Source organism: Cervus elaphus, chromosome 19, assembly GCF_910594005.1.
Source record: "Cervus elaphus chromosome 19, mCerEla1.1, whole genome shotgun sequence".
NCBI lineage: Eukaryota > Metazoa > Chordata > Mammalia > Artiodactyla > Cervidae > Cervus > Cervus elaphus.
Genome location: NC_057833.1, coordinates 31650946 through 31672390, shown reverse-complemented (window position 1 = coordinate 31672390; position 21445 = coordinate 31650946). Strand labels below are relative to the sequence as shown.

Below are 21445 nucleotides of genomic sequence, written 5' to 3'. Positions count from 1 at the left end.
ATATTAAGTCATACTGATGTAAAATCCAAGAGCTGCTGCCCACTTGTTCTTTTGCCCCAACACTTCTTGAGAAACATTTCTCAAAAAAAAATCACACACACACAAAGAGAGGAAACTAATAATTATGAAATATGTTCTTAAAAATATTAAAATGCATTGGTTTGAACTTTAAGATGATAATCAGGATAGAGATTTTTAATATAAATGCTACTGTATACCCCTAATCGCTCAGTGGGTGAAGAATTTGCCTGCCAATGCAGGAGACACAGGTTTGATCCCCAGGTCTGGAATATCCCCTGGAGAAGGAAATGAAAACTCACTCCAGTATTCTTGCCTGGGAAATTCCATGGACAGAGGAGCCTGGGGGTGGGGGGTCACAGTCCATGGGGTCACACAGAGTTGGACACAACTGAGCGACTAAGCCCATATACACATAGCACTGCTGTACACATATTACAAAAATCTGTTTTCTTACCCATAAGCCCTAGTAGAATGGAAGCAAACTAAAAGCCAAGACCATGTCTTACTCGGTAAATCAGTATTTGACATATACTTGGTACAAATATGGTTGCTTCTTATAGGTATTTATTTAATGAACAGAAAAACAGAATAGAGAAGTATTAACAGTACATCTTAATTAACTGTAGATCATGGATTTTGAAATGTTTAATTCCTTCTGGTGCCACTGTTTGCAAAGGGACGAAAATCATCGAATGCCCCATATTTGGGTGTTAGTATAACTGCCAATTTTTTTTTTTTTTTGACAAAGAACATTTACTTTATTGCTAACACTGCCTATTCAAATACAACAAGCCCTTTTTTGAAAAGTATGGCACATGAAAAGCCTTTTGGGCAAGTTTCAATTTATTTAAAATTCCTATTGGCTATAAAAGTATTTCCACTATAGAACTGGAGCTATCCAGAAAAAGCACATAATGCATTTTTTGTAAAACACCTGAAACATTATTATATCTTACCTCATGGCACAATTAAATCGTCACCAAATCAAATGTTTGTATCTGAATAATGACATAACTATTGTTACAACTGTAAACTGTTACTAAGCTTACCCATATACATGTAGTCAGGTCCCCAAATATTAATTATATAAAATATAAAAGAACAGCATTGGTCCTCTCAAATTTGTCTCTCAAATTATAGTGTAAAAAAATAAACTTATTAATGCTATTTATTAATACTAATTATTTAGTTTTGGGACTTCCCTGGAAGTTCAGTAATTAGGACTTGGTGTTTTCACTGCCAAAACCAGGGCTCAATCTCTGGTCAAGAAACTAAGGTTCTGGAAGCCAAGTAGTGTGGCCAAAAAAAACTAAATTTTCAAAAACTACATCCTAAATACAGATATCAGTTCCCAATGTTATTACCTTTTAAATTTAAAAGTAATATCTTTAAAACTTGTTACTCACCTTATACTGACTCAGAGGATATTTTTCTAGGAAGTATTCATCACATCCACACACTTTTAAAATATACTTGCCCTGATATTCTAAAACACAGAGTTTTAGTTGTTCAGATGATAGCAACATACTTCGAGTTTTTTTCCTGATTGCTTCAGCAATTACTTGTTCTGGCACACAGTCATGGTTGATTTTCAGAGTATATTTCTGTTTGTCATTATTTGGAGAAACTATTACCCAAATCACCACTATTATTTGCCCTATAATAGAAAAATAATATTAGATGCAGTCACCACATATATTTCATTTTTCAAGAGAGAAGTTTCAAAAAGTATGCAGTACCATTACTCTAACCACAAACAGAAACAACTTATAATCAACCATAATTAAATACAGGTAAATGTCAGGTAGAAAGAGCAAATCTTCAAATCCGATAGGGCTGACAAACCATGCCCCAACCTCGTGTTTTAAGGCAAGCATACAAAACTGCGACTACTGTGTGTTGCAAGTACCTGAGACTAAGCTAATTTCTATTCTAAACTGCATGACATACTTCACAGATACAATCCCTGTGAAGAGTGACTCATGATGGCATCAAAAGTTCAACAGTACTCTAAGTACAACTGTGTCTCGTAACTATGGGAAAGAACCATGGAGACTTAAAGAAAGATGCTGAATCAGAATGAGAGAAAAGATGGGGGAGGGACGGGGAAGAAAATAAATTTTCTATTTTTTTCCTTTTAAGATTAATGAAGTGTAAAGCTAGGGGACCAAGAAAAAGAAGATGAAAATGAAAAGATTAAAACTGTGTTGGAGTGGCCAAGGTATACACAGTAAAATTCTTTCAGATTTTCTGTTGGAAAATTTTCATAAAGAGTATTAGGAAAAAATGAAAAGATCATTCCATTTTAAAAACCATGCTAATGTAGAAATGAATTTTAAATGAAGATCTTATGTTATATAATCATTAAACTACTTTGAATAATATGGCTGAAACAGTAATAAGATGCCTTAATTTATTCTACTGACAGAATACTATGTTTAATGAGTAAACCTATTCTATAAGTTTCCATTAAAAACTTCACTTTGTTACCTTGAAAAACACAAATATTTATCTGATAAAATGATATTTTCATTTCTAAAACAACGCAGTTTAAATACTCTCATATTCACTTAATTCTAGAAACTGATATACTGTCAACAGTTAAGTCATTATTATCACTCATTATGATCAGAGTTAAACACTGCATCTAACATTTACTTTTTCTTTGTATATAGTAAGAATGTGTTAACCTTCTCCATAATTTCATAAAATATTTCTATTTATAGTTGTTTTTATTTGTAAAAATATAATTAGCTGTAATTCTGTTAACAGTGAATTTGAAATTCAATGTTTTCTTTTCAGTTTTATTCTAAGATAAACAATTCACCAAGGGATCAGCACCACATGCACACATTCATTCACTCAATCAATACTAACTGCATACAAGTTGTGTACGTGGTGGTCAATTATATCAGTCAGTTTAAGCAGTCCCTGTCTTCAAGAAACTTATCATTTAGCTAAGGCAAAAAGACTGTATATTGATATAGGTACAGACAGAAGTTTTCATTACAGTGGCCATTTATAGTAGATAAATAATTTTCTTACCTTTATCCAATTTATTATATATGTGCTTTGGCAGTTCTGGTGAAGATTCTACATTTGGAGGATAAACATACATTGCTCTACTATGAGGTGAATTAAGATCCCTAAGATCCACAGCTTCTTTACAAACATTGAGAATATTTCTTCGGAAGTCCTGTACTTCTGGATCTTTAACCATATCGAATTCACACACTGGCATGCCGATAGCAAAACCTTAAAGGATATAACATTCTGTTAAACACACAGTAAGACCATGCTTGTTATAAACAAGGAATTTGGTAGCTATAGATGATCACAATAAAGAATTTTCTGTGTTAATAAAATTTTTGATGAATACATATAGTAAGAATTGACAAAATCTCAAATATGTTTAATATATAAAATATGATATGCTCAGTAATTTGGAGCAAAAGTAGCAAAAATTATTCATTATCAATTATTTTTTAGAAAACAAAACAAAACTGGGATATAAAAAATATAAATCATCCCTCATTCCTTCATATGATACTTCTTAAAGAAAACTTTACAGAATAATACCAAGGTGTTAAAAATAGTTCCTTAGCCTAACAGTCAAAAAATACTTTCGAATTATAATGATTTTTATTTTGAAATCTATTTAACCAGTTCAGACAAAATATTGTATTAATGAAAAAACAGTTAAGCTTCATAGTTATTTGCATTTAGAAGGGGATGACAATGCCATTTCAAAATTTTATCATACCAATTTCTCGATTGAGGATCTTTTCTTCACGGTTGCCTACTGGTTCAATTACTTTTAAAAAGGGTTGAAAAAGCCGAAGGTCACAAAGTCGTCTTGTTTCATCAAAAAATTCTTCCCTTTCTGCTTCTTGGGTAACACTTACGAAAATGTAAGAAGATTCATCTTGAAGAAGTTGATGGAGAGGGTATTTTCTTGCTTCTTTAAATAGTTCATGCTTTATAGTTATTAACGTAGCCTCACGGAGGCATTCTAAAGTCACTATCATCCCATTTGGTAATAAACATTCTACTAGGATTCTTGGGGGCATCAAGTGGATGCCCCACAGTTCACCTGATGATGGTCTTGGAGGCATTGTTCTGATCCTTTACAAGTTTTACATATAAAAGTACTTTAAGGAATTAGATGTGTGGCTGTCCCAAAGCAGAAATCTAAATCAAAGAAAGAAAAAGTATGTTAAAGGAGGAACCATCAAAGAATACACTTACGGCATTACTAAATGTAAAATTTCATTTTCTGTAGTTTGAAATGATTAGAGTAAGTAATTATAGTTCATCTTAGATTATTGTTCCTAATTAAGCTAAAAGATGGCTTCCCTGGTAGCCCAGACAGTAAAGAATCTGCCTGCAATGCAGGAGAGACCTGGTTTGATTCCTGGTTTGGGAAGATGCCCTGGAGGAGGACATGGAAACCCACTCCAGTGTTCTTGCCTGGAGAATCCCCATAGGCAGAAGGGGGACCCCATGTGTCCATGGGGTCAGACACAACTGAGCGACTAAGCACAGGCTAAAAGAATTGATTCCAAACCAGAAATTAGAAAAAACAATTACTTGCATTTAATCACATTTAATAAATTCATTCAACAAAAAATTCTTATTTGAATGGATTTTTAAGGTCAGATCTTAACAAGACAGAGCTGGAGCTATGGAGAGAATAAATAGTAAGCTGCAACTGAAATAAAAATTCCCATTATATACTATTCTTTTCTATTTTACGTCAACAACAGAATTTGGTTTGGAAAGGACCTTTTAGACCATGGTTCCACTGTTCTTAAAGATGAGTAAAGTAAAGGCTTTTAGGTAAGAATAATGAAATGGCAACCCACTCCAGCATTCTTGCCTGGAAAATCCCATGGACAGAGGAGCCGGGCAGGCTACAGTCCAAGGGGTTGCAAGAGTCGGACATGACTTAGCAACTAAACCAGCACCAGTGGTTTTATTTTAAAGACGAGTGAAGTAAAGGCTAGAGAAGTCAAATCCTTTTCCTTTTACACTACTACCTCTACTCTGTGGTAATTAGAATTTACAAAGTTTAGTATTTTTTTCTTTCTTAAGAAAGAAAAATCTTTGTAATTTCCTTTTTTTTTGTATTTGTTATTGTCTAAGTGATACCTTGATGATTCTCTTTAAGTATAATCTAGTTATATATTAAGTATAATAAAAAGTGTCATCAATGCATTTTCCTTGAGATAGGATGATTAATTTGCAAGGATCCATCCCTTTCACCAAAAAGTAGGAGTGTTAGTTGATCAGTCGTGTCCAACTCTTTGTGACCCCATGAACAGGAGCCTGGAAGGGTCCATGGGATTCTCCAGGCAAGAATACTGGAGTGGGCTGCCATTCCCTTCTCCAGAGCATCTTTCCAACCCAGGGATCAAACTTGAGTCTCCCACATTGCAGGCATATTCTTTACTGTATGAACTACAGGAAGTCCCATGTAGCACAAATTTATTTCTTATATTTTGTTATTCAGTAAGCTAAACTATAAAACTATAAGAAAAAAAATGTCAGAGATATTAAGAAAATAAAAAATAAATAAAAGTTAAGCCAGAGGAATGATTCAAAAAACCCCAGACAACCTACTGTATTCAATTACTCTATCAGGCACTATAGACAGTAACTATAAATGACACTATTCACCAACAATGTATTGGTGCTGTCCCCAGGACCATGTTAGGTACTGGGAATACGATGGTAAGACAGGCATGGCCTCTGCCCTCACAAGACAACATCGAGAGTGTGAAGGTTATGTGTATGCTGGTGTGGAGTAAAAAATTCACACGTATAAAACAGGGGGGGAAAAGCTCCCATGAAGAAGTACCAGGTGCTTATAAAAGCACATACAGTGGTCACCTAACTTAATGGAAGTTGGAATGAGACAGTTTTCCATAGAAGGTAACATATAAATTAAATTCTTTAAGGATAAGCAGGAGTGGAACGAACACAGTGAGAAAGAGGTGAAGAGCAGGATATACTTAATCCAGAAACTGTCTCTGACTCCTTTATTTCGTACAAGCCAGTATCTAATTCATCAACAAATTGCGTTAATTCTATATCTTGAATTTCTTAATGTCTTGGGTCAGTCCACTACTATTTCTTGTTTGGACCACTGCAAATGCCTAAATTGTCTTACTACCTCTACATTTGCCCCCTACAATTCCTCTTTCTCCACACGGCCTATGAAACCTAGAGAGAGCAAAAGGATCTATTTTGATTAGATGTTTTTGCAGTACCCATTCTCAGTTGTAAACAAGTGTTTATGGTATGCTTCAGAGTTTTAACACATGAAGAAGGAGATGAGGAGTAAAAGAGCAGGAATTTCAAGCCCTCTCCCTACCTCTGGAAATACAGAGATCAGTTGAAAGACAATAAGGAATGTACAATTTTTTTTTAATACTTGAAAATATCTTCTTCAAATTTATAAGAGACTCACCGAGGTTATAGGATTTAAAATATAATTATCCTATTCTCTATACTTTTAAAAGAAAATTCACTGGCTAGTAAAAACAACCAGATGGATCCATCTGACAGCATAATTATAGAAATGAGTTAGGTTACACTTTTAAAAAACATACAAAAAAATCTGAAGAATGCAAGGGGAAATGCCAAATGATTACTTTTAAGTGATCTGCCTGCAGAAAAAAGTTCAAATAAAAACAAAACCAAACCACAGACCACACCAAAACAGCAGCTGTGTTTATAGTTTTCTTTGTTGAATGGCACTAACAGGTCTATGTTATGGAATCATGAGGGCAACTATTTTACATAATAAATAACAACTCCCAAAGTCTCATATGTTTCCTAAGAATTAGCAAGAGAAGTCTAGTACCCAGAAGATCACTGATTCTAATCCCTATTCTACTTTAGTATATTTATGGGCAATTAACAACTATGAAATACTTAAGACACACCCTTCTCATTAAGAGAATAAATGTGATCATTGCCATAAAATACTGGGAGATCCTGGAAAGCAGGCACTGGTTCACACTGGTAGTACTCTACAGGAGGGAGAGGAAGCTAACTTTCTTATTTGTCCTCTTACCCCAGGCTTTATTCTGTTCAAACCATCACCTCAGAGCTCACAAGAACATAAGTGCAGAAGAGACAAATGGCGCTAACACTTACTCTTTAGTATATATCTTGCACTTGGGAGTGCAATAAACCTTTTGGGGTAAGTAATAAACATTTTACATATAAGAAAACTGAAGGTGAGAGAAGTAAAGTTATTTGCCACCAGTAAATATTAAGTATTTTGAATCTAGGTTTACATGATTTCAAAGTGTACACTGTAACCATACTGTTATTTGGACTTCAGTTATGGCAGGAATATTTCTGGTGGTGAATAATGGTGAATAAAACAACGGGCTCTGAAGTTACACTGGATTCAGATTCTGTCTGCCTTAGTTAATAGTTGTATGGCCTTAAGCAGTTCAATTCATCTCACCAAGCCTTATATCACCACCACCACCACCACCCTGGCCCCCTGCCCCAATTTGTTAAGTTGGGATAATAGCATATACTTCATCAGACCATGGTATTGATGAGGTAACATATGATAAACATGTAAGCAAAGAGACTGGCACGGTCTAAGCACTCAAAAAATGTTACATATAATTAACAACCTGTCATTCCCGGCCCATGCACCAAAAAAAAAAAAAAATAATAATAATAATAATTAACAACCTGTCAAGTATACCCACAGTATCTTTTGAAGTTTTTATGAATTATTCAGGACTGGCATCAGTTAGTGATAGGAAAAAGAGGACTGGGTTCTTTTACAGAGCGGGGCAAGTAAACAAGGAGTTTCAGCTTCACAAAGCAGTACGAGTCAGGTGCTAAAGCCTGAAGGCAGAGCCGGAACCGCAAGATTCAAAGACAAATTTGCAACAGTACTGAGTGGCTCAGATGCTGGGATTTTTGCAACTGTGGCTTGTTCCCCAGACCCCGTGTGTCCCTATTTAATTGGTACAGCTATTTACAGCTTAGGTGTGAGAAATCCCTGGCTTAATTGCCCTTTTTGGAGAAATACTTGTTTATGCTAGGTTCTAGGTTAAACAGTATGAAAACAATGGTAAATAGATGCTTTCTCTTTGGTTGTTGAGTTTGTTGGGGAAAGACAAGACCCAGGAACAACTTTAACAACGGAAAATTGTTATAAGGCAGAATAGGAACTTTGGAAAAGTCACAAGAAATCTCCAACTGCCTGAGGAGGCTAAGGAAGGCATCAGGGAAGTTTATGTACAGCATTACAGATTAATAGGGATTTTGCAGAGAAGTGGCTTGGACATGGGACAGCTAGGTGAAGAGGGAGCTATAAAAGTGTGTGTACAAAGACCATGAAAAAAATGCAGCCTTTACCAGCAATATAAGTTTGATTTTTTTTACTACTTGAGTATGAAATGCATGGGAATAGGTAGGATATGTGATAATGAGGGAGGATTGAGAAATACACAGGGGCAAGAAAAGTGGACAAACTCCATGTTAAGGAGTTTGAATTCTACATAGTATATACTCTTAGTAAAAGGGAGTCTCTAAGTGTTTTGAACAAAAGAATAACATGACATTTTTTCATGATTTTTAAATTCAGATTTCTTAAAAGTTTTGTTTTCAAATAAATGATATAATCAAATAAACAGTAAACCAAGGTGTAAAAACACACCTTTAAGGACAAAATATACAGCAGAAATGAACAGCAGATAATAGTCTCAGACTCTCCATTGTCACTTGACTTTTATAGTGAAAGGTTTCTTAATTCAATGGGCAATTCAGTATTTGGAACACCAGACGTGCACTCTTCCAGCCAAAAAGACAATGACATTTGACAATTTGGTTTTTAACTCCTTAACTGAAAGCCTTTCTCCATTTATATTAGAATGGTATTTCCAGATTTTATCATTTAAGGCAAGAGTTGTCCAACTATGACTCACAGGCTAAACCCAGATAACCACCTGCTTTTGTAAATAAAGTTCAACTGAAACACAGCCAATAAACCATTTTTACGTACCATCAACGATGCTTTCGCACAAAAACAGTAGAGTTGAGCAGGTGCTACAGAGACCATGTGGCCTGCAAAATCTAAAATATTTACTCTCTGGCCTTTTACAGAAAAAGTCTGCTATCTCTGAAAACATGTCAGAATTACTTGATATCAACTAGAGAATTTTCTAAATGTACACTGGCTAATAAGTCATCCGAACCCTGCCTTTGCAACCTCAATCCCACACTTTCAAGCTAAATATTTTGAAAACAAAGAGATTAATGTTAAGCCAGTCAAGTTAAAATCTTAAAACACTGAAGTACCTTATAAGTCACCTAACTAAAAGTTCAGTAGCAATTTTCAGTGTTAGGAGCTCACCCATCTGATATAGAAGTTTTTGTGAAGTATTTCTAAAGTTAATCCTAAAGGTTGTTACTCTTACATCTCTTTATTCCAACAGTCTGCCTTTTATCTCTTCACATACTGACAAAGAGTAAAAATTTTCCCTAGTTCTTTTAACCCCAGTTCCTTTAACCATAATTCAAGAGAGACAGCTTGTTGTCTTCTTTGCCATCACTGGATGTATTCTTTTGCTGATAATATTCACCTCAAAATGCAGCAACTAACAGCTAGTACAATACTCTACAGTTAATATCATTAAGGCAGAGTACAGATAACTGTTAGTTGACTGTGGATTATAAGTCTATATACACTGGCTGATATAGCAGAGACTTTCTAACTTAAAATATACATAAAGCATATCTTGTATATTTTAAATTTTAATTTCAGAAGTATATTATGTTTAAAAATTATTTGTTTCTAAAATATCAATGTTACATATGCATCAAAAAAATCACTAAAAATAAGAAAGCTATTTTGTTGGTAGAGTAATTATGGAGAACAGTATAGAGGTTCCTTAAGAAACTAAAGATAGAGGTACCATATGACCCTGCACTCCCACTCCTGGGCATATATCCGGAGAAAAGCATGATATAAAAGGATATATGCACTCCAATGTTCACTGCAGCACTGTTAACAATAGCCAATAGCCAAGGCATGGAAGCAACCTAAATGTCCATCGACAGAGAAATGGATAAAGAAGATGTGGTACATATATACAATGGAATATCACTCAGACGTTAAAAAGAATGAAATAATGCCATTCGCAGCAAGATGGATGGACCGAGAGAGTGTCATACTGAGCGAAGTTAAGTCAAAGAAGGAGAAATATTGTGTGACATCCCTTATATGTGGGATTGAAAAAGACATGATACAAATGAACTCACAAAACTGAAAGAGACAGACTTCAAGAACAAAATTCTGCTTGCCAGCGGGAAGAGATAGTTAGGGATTTGGGGATGGACATGTACACACTGCTATATTTTAAATGGATAACCAACAAGGATCCACAGTATAGCACATGGAACTCTATTCAATGTTATGTGGCAGCCTAGATGGGAGAAGGGTTTGGGGGAGAATGGACACATGTGTATGTATGGCTGAGTCCCTCTGCTGTTCACCTGAAACTATCACAACACTGTTAACTGTCTATACCCCAATACAAAATAAAAAGTTCAAAAAAAAAAAAAAAAAAAGCTATCTTGAAGTATACACTTGCAAATTTAGGGGATATCTATATTGACTGATTTTCTGGGCTCCAAAATCACTGCAGATGGTGACTGCAGCCATGAAATTAAAAGATGCTTACTCCTTGGAAGGAAAGTTATGGCCAACCTAGATAGCATATTATAAAGCAGAGACATTACTTTGCCAACAAAGGTCTGTCTAGTCAGGGCTATGGGTTTTCCAGTAGTCATGTATGGATGTGAGAGTTAGACCATAAAGAAAGCTGAGTGCCGAAGAATTGACGCTTTTGAACTGTGGTGTTGGAGAAGACTCTTGAGAGTCCCTTGGACTATAAGGAGATCCAACCAGTCCATCCTAAAGGAGATCGGTCCTGGGTGTTCGTTGGAAGGACTGATGTTGAAGATGAAACTCCAATACTTTGGCCACCTGATGCAAACAGCTGACTCATTTGAAAAGACCCTGATGCTGGGAAAGATTGAGGGCAGGAGGAGAAGGGGACGACAGAGGATGAGATGGTTGGATGGCATCACCGACTGAATGGACATGAGTTTGAGTAAACTCCAGGAGTTGGTGATGGGCAGGGAAGCCTGGTGTGCTGCAGTTCATGGGGTCACAAAGAGTCGGACACGACTGAGCGACTGAACTGAACTGATACTGACTCTACTGTAGCTTAATTACCTTATGTTTGCTCGGTCGCTCAGTTGTGTCTGATTCTTTGTAACCCCCTGGATTGTGGCCTGCCAGGCTCCTCTGTCCATGGGATTTCCCAGACAAGAATACTGGAGTGGGTTGCCATTTCCTTCTTCAGGCGATCTTTCCGACCCAGGGACTGAAGCCACATCTCCTGTGGCTCTGGCAGATTGGCAGGTGGATTCTTTACCACTGAGCCACTTGAAAAGCCCAGACAGCCACAATTTGCTCAACAGGCACCTTGTATTTTACAGATACATATACATGTCCCACAAATACAGAAGCTGCATAAATGCTGAATGACCAAAGGTTTTACATTTTTTATAACTGATACATTTACCATGTTATCTGATTTAACTAAAACATTAACAAATGTGTATCTACTCAGACATATAATGACAAGATATTTTCCACCCCATTCTCAGACAAGTTGATAGAAAACATTAGTTTTGTGGCTAACTCAGTTGCCAAAGTCGCATCTCAGCTGCATCTACTTGTTCATAAACTGGAAAATAAGCTTTTCTGTTTTTAAAAAATTACAAATGAATCTTTAATTTATTTAGAACAAGAGAACAAAAACCGGCCTCTATACTTGCTACAGAAACATGACTAAAATCTCAATAATTCCATGGTCTGATTACTCTCTTTAATATTTACTTCCAGAGTTAACTACTTCCTTTCTTAATGTTAGTCAGCTCTTTACATGTATTTCTGTAATTGTACCTTAATATGTTATTATTAAAATTATCTACATCCATGTTAGACTTCCTGATAGACCGTGAACTTTTCCAGGATAAGGTTTTTATTTGGGTCACTATAATCCTAGAGCATAAATGAGTAAGTAGGAAAACTAATATGTTGAAATTATCCCAGGGAAAGTGTAACAAGGGCCTGAACAAAAAAGTGGTAGCAATTAGTAAAAAGCAAGAAAGAGATAAATGAAGATACCTTGTAAAGGAAAATCAAAAGCACTGAGAGACCAATTGGAGTTGAGGGATAAGAAGAGTAATTTTAAACATTTCACTGCAGAGATTACGCAGGCATGGGAAGCAAGTATCTTTTATTTTTTTTTTTTTTTTTTTTTTTAATTTTTTTATTAGTTGGAGGCTAATTGCTTCACAACATTTCAGTGGGTTTTGTCATACATTGATATGAATCAGCCATAGATTTACACTTATTCCCCATCCCGATCCCCCCTCCCATCTCCCTCTCCACCCGATTCCTCTGGGTCTTCCCAGTGCACCAGGCTGGAGCACTTGTCTCGTGCATCCCACCTGGGCTGGTGATCTGTTTCACCATAGATAGTATACATGCTGTTCTTTTGAAACATCCCACCCTCACCTTCTCCCACAGAGTTCAAAAGTCTGTTCTGTATTTCTGTGTCTCTTTTTCTGTTTTGCATATAGGGTTATCGTTACCATCTTTCTAAATTCCATATATATGTGTTAGTATGCTGTAATGTTCTTTATCTTTCTGGCTTACTTCACTCTGTATAAGGGGCTCCAGTTTCATCCATCTCATTAGGACTGGTTCAAATGAATTCTTTTTGACGGCTGAGTAAAATTCCATGGTGTATATGTACCACAGCTTCCTTATCCATTCATCTGCTGATGGGCATCTAGGTTGCTTCCATGTCCTGGCTATTATAAACAGTGCTGCGATGAACATTGGGGTGCATGTGTCTCTTTCAGATCTGGTTTCCTCAGTGTGTATGCCCAGAAGTGGTATTCCTGGGTCATATGGCAGTTCTATTTCCAGTTTTTTAAGGAATCTCCACACTGTTTTCCATAGTGGCTGTACTAGTTTGCATTCCCACCAACAGTGTAAGAGGGTTCCCTTTTCTCCACAGCCTCTTTTAGTACAATTATTCTGAGTCCCAGTTAGGGCCTCTAAAATTCTCTTCCTCTAAGAGTCACTGAACTGTTGTTGAAGTGAGTCCAAAGGCACAGCTGTAATATACACTAGCTCTGGAAGGATGCATATAATTCACTTCTTTCAAAGTGCTGTCCTTCATTGACCTTTATATGCAGATCATGAGAAAACAGACCTAACATTCTTTTAGTGATTAAGAGAAAATCAGGTTGGAAAATCAAGTGCTCATGACTAGGATATAGAAAATTTAAATTCCTTTAGAAGAGAATGCAATTTATTTTCACTATTAAATGTGTAGTGCTTTAAAAAGGTGTTATAACACTACATTTCAGAGATTTAATGCATTATATAAGATGTGCTTAGTCGCTCAGTTGTGTCCAACTCTGCGACCCCATGGACTGCAGCCTGCTAGGCTCCTCTGTCCATGGAGATTTTCCAGGCCAGAATACTGGAGTGGGTTGCCATGCCCTTCTCCAGGGTATCTTCTCAATCCAGGGATTGAACCCAGGTCTCCTACATTGCAGGTGGATTTTTTACTGTCTGAGCTACCAGGGAATTCTCCAGGCCAGAATACTGGAGTGGGTATCTGTTTCCTTCTCCAGGGGGTCTTTCCAACCCGGGGGAAGATCCCAGGTCTTCCTGGGATCGAACCTAGGTCTCCCACACTGCAGGTAAATTCCTTACCGACTGAGCCACCAGGGAAGTCCATTATATAAGATAAGCATTCCCTAACATGAGGTCCACAAACAGGTTTAGGAAGGGTTTTGCTAATGGATTTTTAAAATAATGACAAAATCTAGGTCAAGAATATCTATACTGATATAGACTTTTGATTATCAATAAAAATGAACAAGAACTTTAAAGTGGTTAAAAGAATCCAGTGTGAGAGGCAGAATCAAATGTGATAAACAAACATAAAAGACATTTATAAGATGAAATATAGATTAATAAATCTTGAAGTCTAAGAACTTGATCTCAGATTATTGAATTATGAATTTTCAAATTTTATATAAATGAAGAAAACATAACAAATCTCAAAATATAGTACTAATTTCCCTACTCTGAACTTATAAAAATTCAAATTTTAGTGTGACAGGATAAATTAAAATTGCTTAAAATTTAAGCTCAAAAGGAGCTAAATATTAACTAACTGAGGTGAATATCAGAAGGACAAGATTATGAAGTAAACATAGTTAAACAATGTGGAAAATACAATAAGAGATATTTCATAGTAACACACAGTTTAATAGAACAAATGATTCCATAGTGACGTAGCTTTCCAGGAAATATTTTTCTTATCTTTGTGAGGGAGTCAAAACAGATTATCATAGCTTCACATAAAACAAGCAGCAGGCAGTCAGAAGTAAACTGCAAATCAGGTAACTCTATAAATCCCACTTACATTTCAGATGGAGATAGCCGTATTTGGTTAAATTACGATTTTGAAATATAGAACTAAAAGAATGAGTAATACTTAAAATAAAAAATACATTAATAGTTTGCCTAGTTTTTCTAGTCGTAGAAAATAGTAAATTCTAATTTGTTGATTCCTCTTTATTAACCAGGCTACCTTGTGACTAACAGCAAGACTGGTAAGACCAGTGGACAGTGTTAGGGGTACCTCCTCCTGCCCAAAGGCAAGAGCAAAGCTAACCATTCCATAAAGAGGATCTAACCAGGACTTGAGCCTTGACGTCTTAACACCTGTAGCAAATGAGTGACGAAGGGACCAGAAACATTTTAGAAACCTCTACATTTTTTCAATTATGCTATTATTCAGTATTTAGTAGCAAAGAGAACATATATGAAACCAGTCTTGTTCTAACAGCAGAGCAGAAATGGTCTAAACTGAGGGTTTTGCTTTGGTTCAGATCACTACTCCATCACCCTCAGCATTACTGACCTTATGGAGAACTCTGCAATTACTAAGACTTCCTCAGGAAATTTTGGGCAGTTCCTTATTAGCACCAAGTGAAAAAAAATGGTTACTACCTCATAGTGATGTTGTAATAATTAAATAAGATAACACACGTTAAAAAATCCTTAGTGTAGTGCTTGGAACATAAAAATTCAATAAAGTTCCCCTCTCTCTTATCTATAAGATCAATGCTATCTAGGTCCATATCCAGAAAGGGACAGAACTTTATTGTTTCAGGTCTAGTGTAACAAGATGATAGATATTTTAAAAATTATTTTTTGATGCAGAGTAATTTTATTGATATATTTGATATCTGAACAGATGTCTCTGTCCTCATCTTTATATTTGTCTCTGTATTCTTATTCAAACATGAAATCCCTAAAGGATGAAACCTGTATCTGTTTAAATCAGTCTGTACACTCTCAGCAGAGCATAAGCATCAAATGGTCATTCGACACATTCCAACAATGATAAAACACAAGAGATTATTCTAAAAAAGCAGATGGAAATAGAAAAAACTGTTATTTTAGAATTATGCTATACATTATTTGTAAAATCTACTTCTTTAAGTTTATACATTAAGTTATATTGGTTTTTTTATATAAAGAAAAGGGAAAATTTGCAATGAGTAATAGAAATAAAAATGCAAACTCATGGTAACAAATATTTTTGGCTTTTTGGACTGAAAAAAATAATGACCAGTGAGGAAAAGCAAGTAGTAAAGAGGAATGAAATAGACTATACTATCAAATTTCTCTTTATGCTAAAATAAATGCCTTTTAATCATATCTGAATTGACTGGAAATAAGCAGGGATGATGGTGATCTTTTGGGTTAAAAACCAACAATACAGCTCACGTACACTTATTAAGATACTATTTAGTTCACAGAAGCAATACTTAAAGGAAATTTGGTATAATATAGAGGGTGATTTTTTAATGAGTAAAAAAGATACTTTTCTTGAAAAATGGTTAAAAAGCAGTATCTTTTATATAAAGAGAGAAACAGCTCTATGATATTTAAGTTTGACAGCTGTATCTCCATTTAAGGGTTTAGAGTATACTCCAACACAACGGTGAAAATAGAAACCTAATCATGCACGAATGCCTCCATGAAAATTCAACCAATATGAGATCAGTGAAGAGACCAGCCAAGTAAGGAAGCATGACCCACTATAAGAAAATGCAAAATATGGAGGGGTTCTAGAAATGTTACTCCGATTTTCTTCTAAGCAAAAATTTTAGCGCATGAAAGATGAAGAGAAAAGGTCCTAAAAGTTTAATCTTTTATACCAAGTCAAAGTTTATAACCAAACTTACTACTGATGATAACCAAAAAATGGGGCTCACAGTACTTTCTAATTTCCCTTTTCAGACGAGATTGGACACATTCAGGGTGGTGTGGCCACAGACTCTAATTTCCCTTTTCAAATGAGACTCATGTCCCATTTATTTAAGGAAGACAATCTATTTATTACGTGGCATTATTTGGATGATGCTAACCACACACCATTCCTTTCTTGATTGATGGGTTCACTTCGCAAAGTATAAAAGGGCTCCACTCTCCCGTTCTTCTTTCAAAAGCCTGGGTGCTTTACCAAAAATAACTTCACTCTTTATTATTCTAATGAAGCTAACACCTATCCAGGACTCAGATTATAGTCTTTTGAAGAGACAAGAGTACATCATCCAGGGCCCATCCAGAGAAATTCATTAAAGAGTTTAAGAATGTCCTAAGTAATCATCTTAATCAAATTAAAACATCTAGTAAAAGGTAACACTAGCAAGGTGTCTTCTAGTGTTGACTTGATTCTTTTTAAAGACCTGTAATAAGCTGAAGGTAAGATGTTTCCATAAGTCATTAGGAATGAGAACTTCTTTTTCTAAAGTTTATCAAATGGTTTTTCCTCTTTCATTTTTGTTTCTCTCTGGTTTAGCCTAATGCCTTCACAAGACTTTCTATAGCTTTAAATATCTCAATGGTCTTCTTTCAAGTTCTCCTGCTACTACAGGTAAGGATGGATGAACTTCTGGAAACCATCTGCTTCACACTGTTCCTCTTTGTCTTTTCTTCTCTTTATCAAGAATGAACAGTAGGAAGATTCTTTATTGTCTGAGCCACCAGGGAAGCTCTTTGTGTCCACAGAGAAAGAGAGAGAGAGAGAAACCTAAATCCCCAAATTGTAAATTTTCACTCTAGTTTGATCCAATAAAGTTGGAGCTAGCAATTTTGACTGGGGATACTAGCAGACAATATATTCACCTAAATACTTCCAGATATATCTCACTGAAAGTCTCTGCACAGCATTATTTTCATTTTTGGTCAACTCAAAATTTATTCAAATTTTACAGATTTATACTATCTGTGACAAGCCCAAATTTATCTAGAATAGAGAATGAGTGGCCAATCATAAGGCTTCATCATGGTCTACAGTTTCCAATGGATTTCTCTATCTCCTGAGTTTTATGCAGTGTCATAAAACTTCAGCTATGGTACCTGTGTCTATTATCATAAGCTAGTGGTAGTATATGACTATATATATATATATATATATATATATATACCACAAAGGACGAACAAAGCATATATTTATATATCATTGCTATAACTGGCTGTTACAAGGACAATATTTTCAAAATCAAATGACGAGGTCTAGCATGCACTGCAACCATCATGGTGGTGATTCTCGAGTACTCACAGGCTAAGGAGAAAGTACAAATGGACTCTGCCAATTTCCTTTATGGCAGGAAAAGAGCCTGCTGGTAAGTGAATCAAATAAAAACATTAACATAAAACTATGGAGTACTTCTTGAATATGTGTATCAATCTTACACAGGGATTAGGACTAGTCTTTTGCTGTCATTCTAGTTTTAGTATACTGTGGAAATAGGTATAATTTAATGAACTTTTACTAAAAATACTAGGAAGATCTTACCTTTAGCTTCATTCATCTCAAGGCATACTCCCCAATGTCTGTATTACAAAATTAAGCATCAGTATAATACAGTGTCATGAAAACATATTTTAGTTTTTAATTTAGATTTAATTTAGATTACACTGGGAAAATCTGACGAAGATGTACTGCACAATCTTGGTTGTTATATCAATACACAGGTCCCTGCCATTTTTGTCTAGCTATTTATCTATGTTATAGCTATTATCCTTTTGTTCCAATATCACAATCCCACCCTTTGTCCTTGAACTGATTACCTTTCCTGGAGGCCACTACTACAATCTCTTCAAGTATTCTTACTTTTATACCATACTTACTGATATATTACTGACATTCTTACAAATAGATACAGAGCATAGAATGCAAAGGGCACTGACTTTTATTTCCTTAAATCTCACTTAAGATGATCATATAATATCTATTTTTAATCTGCTTATTCCACATGCCAAATTTATTGGCCAAAATAAAAAGTCCCTCATTTTACCAAACTTAATCAAATAAATCCAGAGAGAGCTACTTGCAAATATGTTCCATTTTCTTCAAACTAAACTCTAAAAAAACATGAAGTGAAGTGAAGTCGCTTAGTCGTGTCCAACTCTTTTCGACCCCATGGACACCAGGCTCCTCCGTCCGTGGGATTTTCTAGGCAAGAGTACTGGAGTGGGTTGCCATTTCCTTCTCCAGGAAATCTTCCCGACCCAAGGATCAAACCCAGGTCTCCCGCATTGTAGACAGACACTTTACCGTCTGAGCCACCAGAGAAGTCCAAAAAAAAAAAAAAAAAGTAAGATAGGTATTATTTGTTTAGTGAATACTACCCAAGTCTATCTACGGATAACAATACAGTTCAAGAGGAATGCTACAGCACTGGATGGAAGACATGAAATACAGTAGAAACTTGATTTAAAAAATGTTCTTTTTCAATGATAAAGACCAAACAATAATACTTTACTCTGGTGTAACTGCTTGCCATCTGGTCCATTTTCTGGCAATAACAGAATACTTTAGTATTACACTAGTAATGCAGAGACATTCCCCTGCAAGCAATTATTAACTAAGTTAGTAGTGATTTATCAGACTTCAGTATTTGCTCTCTAGTATAAAGGCTACTTCACAAAAGCAAGATTTGGAGTAATGCAGGAGAGCTGTCTGGCAAGCAAAGGAATACAGATCATTCAGTATGCAATCAGAGAGAAGGTAGCTTAATTTCAGCACAAGCATCCCCTAGTCAAGATGTAAAGACAAGCAGTCTTATGAATGACAGCAACAACAATGTGGAGTCATGTAAGCACAGACTTGCTTTTTAAAAACTCGATTTTTCAGCCAACACAATATAGGTAAGATATCTTAGAATCTATTTAATGATGGATTATATTAGTAGACGCGTTTCATTTTGCACTTTCAAACATTTACTATTCACTTATACTTGGTACAGTACAATGTACTAAGTAGCTGGGAAATCATAGTTACTATACTTTAAAATGAGAGCAATGAGAATGACGAGCTGAAGTGGGTGTGACTGTGTATAAACGGCAACATAAGGGATCAGTAAGTAGAATATTTTCATTTTATTCATTGCTGCTTAGTTTGTCACCAGTCAACTGCCTGACACATAAAGTTAAACAATAAATTATCATATAATTCAGAAAGTTAAAGCACTTTTTTAATCTGTATCAACTGACAAAACCTTTAAAACTGACTATTTCACCCAAGTCATTAAATTATTATCAAACAACTGCTTCCCACCTTATGATTCATTAGTTAATTTTGCTGAAATTAAAATAAATGCACAGAGGGAGATAAAAGAAAGTTTGAACAAGGGAACTTAGCTAAAATTCTAAACCTTCACTAAGGAGTACTACTATCTCAAGAAAAGGAATGATTGCAAAGTTTACAGTGACGCGATAGGGAAAGTTCCTAGGTTAAAGGGAGTCACTATAGGAGATATTAATAGAGACTTATGCATATGTGCCCAATAACAGTTATTAGAAGGATGGATACATTGATGGAGAATCCTGATGTGGGGAAAATTCAGCATAACAGCATCAATTATGGAACATAAACAGCACATTTAAACCTCTATTTCTTAAACTGCAAGATTAAGGTTAAACTGGAACATAAACTTTAACTTCATCTTATTGTTGTTCAGTTGCTAGTTCAGTTTAGTTCAGTTCAGCTGCTCAGTCATGTCTGACTCTTTGCGAACCCATGGACTGCAGCACGCCAGGCCTTCCTGTCCATCACCGACTCCTGGAGTTTACTCAAACTCATGTCCACTGAGTCGGTGATGCCATCCAACCATCTCATCCTCTGTCGTTCCCTTCTCTCCTGCCTTCAGTCTTTCCCAGCATCAGGGTGTTTTCAAATGAGTCAGTTCTTCGCATCAGGTGGCCAAAGTATTGGAGTTTCAGCTTCAGCATCACTCTTTCCAATGAATATTCAGGACTGATTTCCTTTAGGATGGACTGGTTGGATCTCAGTGCAGTCCAAGGGAATCTCAAGAGTCTTCTCCAACACCACAGTTCAAAAGCATCAATTCTCCAGCGCTCAGCTTTCTTTAGAGTCCACTCTCACATCCATACATGACTACTGGAAAAACCATAGCCCTGACTAGACAGACCTTTGTTGGCAAAGTAATGTCTCTGCTTTTTAATATGCCGTCTAGGTTGGTCATAACTTTTCTTCCAAGGAGCAAGTGTCTTTTAATTTCATGGCTGCAGTCACCATCTGCAGTGATTTTGGAGCCCCCCAAAATAAAGTCTGTCACTGTTTCCCCATCTATTTTCCATGAAGTGATGGGACCAGATGCCATGATCTTAATTTTCTGAATGATGAGCTTTAAGCCAACTTTTTCACTCTCCTCTTTCACTTTCGTCAAGAGGCTCTTTAGTTCTTCTTCACTTTCTGCCATAAAGGTGGTGTCATCTGCATATCTGAGGTTATTGTTATTTCTCCCAGCAATCTTGATTCCAGATCTTGATTCCAGCTCGTGCTTCTTCCAGCCCAGCGTTTCTCATGATGTTCTCTGCATATAAGTTAAATAAGCAGGGTGACAATATACAGCCTTGACATATTCCTTTTCCAATTTGGAACCATTCCCAATTTGGAACCAGTCTGTTATTCCACGTCCAGTTCTAACTGTTGCTTCCTGACCTGCATACAGGTTTCTCAAGAGGCAGGTCAGGTGGTCTGGTATTCCCATCTCTTGAAGAATTTTCCAGTTTATTGTGATCCACAGAGTCAAAGGCTTTGGCAGTCAATAAAGCAGAAATACTTTTGCTTTTTCAATGATCCAGTGGATGTTGGCAATTTGATCTCTGGTTCCTCTGCCTTTTCTAAAACCAGCTTGATTGAACATCTGGAAGTTCACGGTTCATGTATTGTTGAAG

The 21445-nt window shown here is 35.9% G+C and overlaps 1 protein-coding gene across 1 annotated transcript in view; it reads right to left on the bottom strand.

The window, feature by feature from the left end:
* The window catches only part of PIK3CA (phosphatidylinositol-4,5-bisphosphate 3-kinase catalytic subunit alpha), an 86168-nt gene that overhangs the window by 30734 nt on the left and 33989 nt on the right, over positions 1–21445 (bottom strand). Inside the window, exons 2-4 of the mRNA XM_043874554.1 lie at positions 3785–4212; positions 3067–3276; positions 1428–1678 (exon numbers count right to left, since the gene is read on the bottom strand). Of these exons, the coding sequence (XP_043730489.1) occupies positions 1428–1678; positions 3067–3276; positions 3785–4136 (813 nt within the window). The 5' untranslated portion in view covers positions 4137–4212. The remainder of the gene's footprint in view (positions 1–1427; positions 1679–3066; positions 3277–3784; positions 4213–21445) is intronic.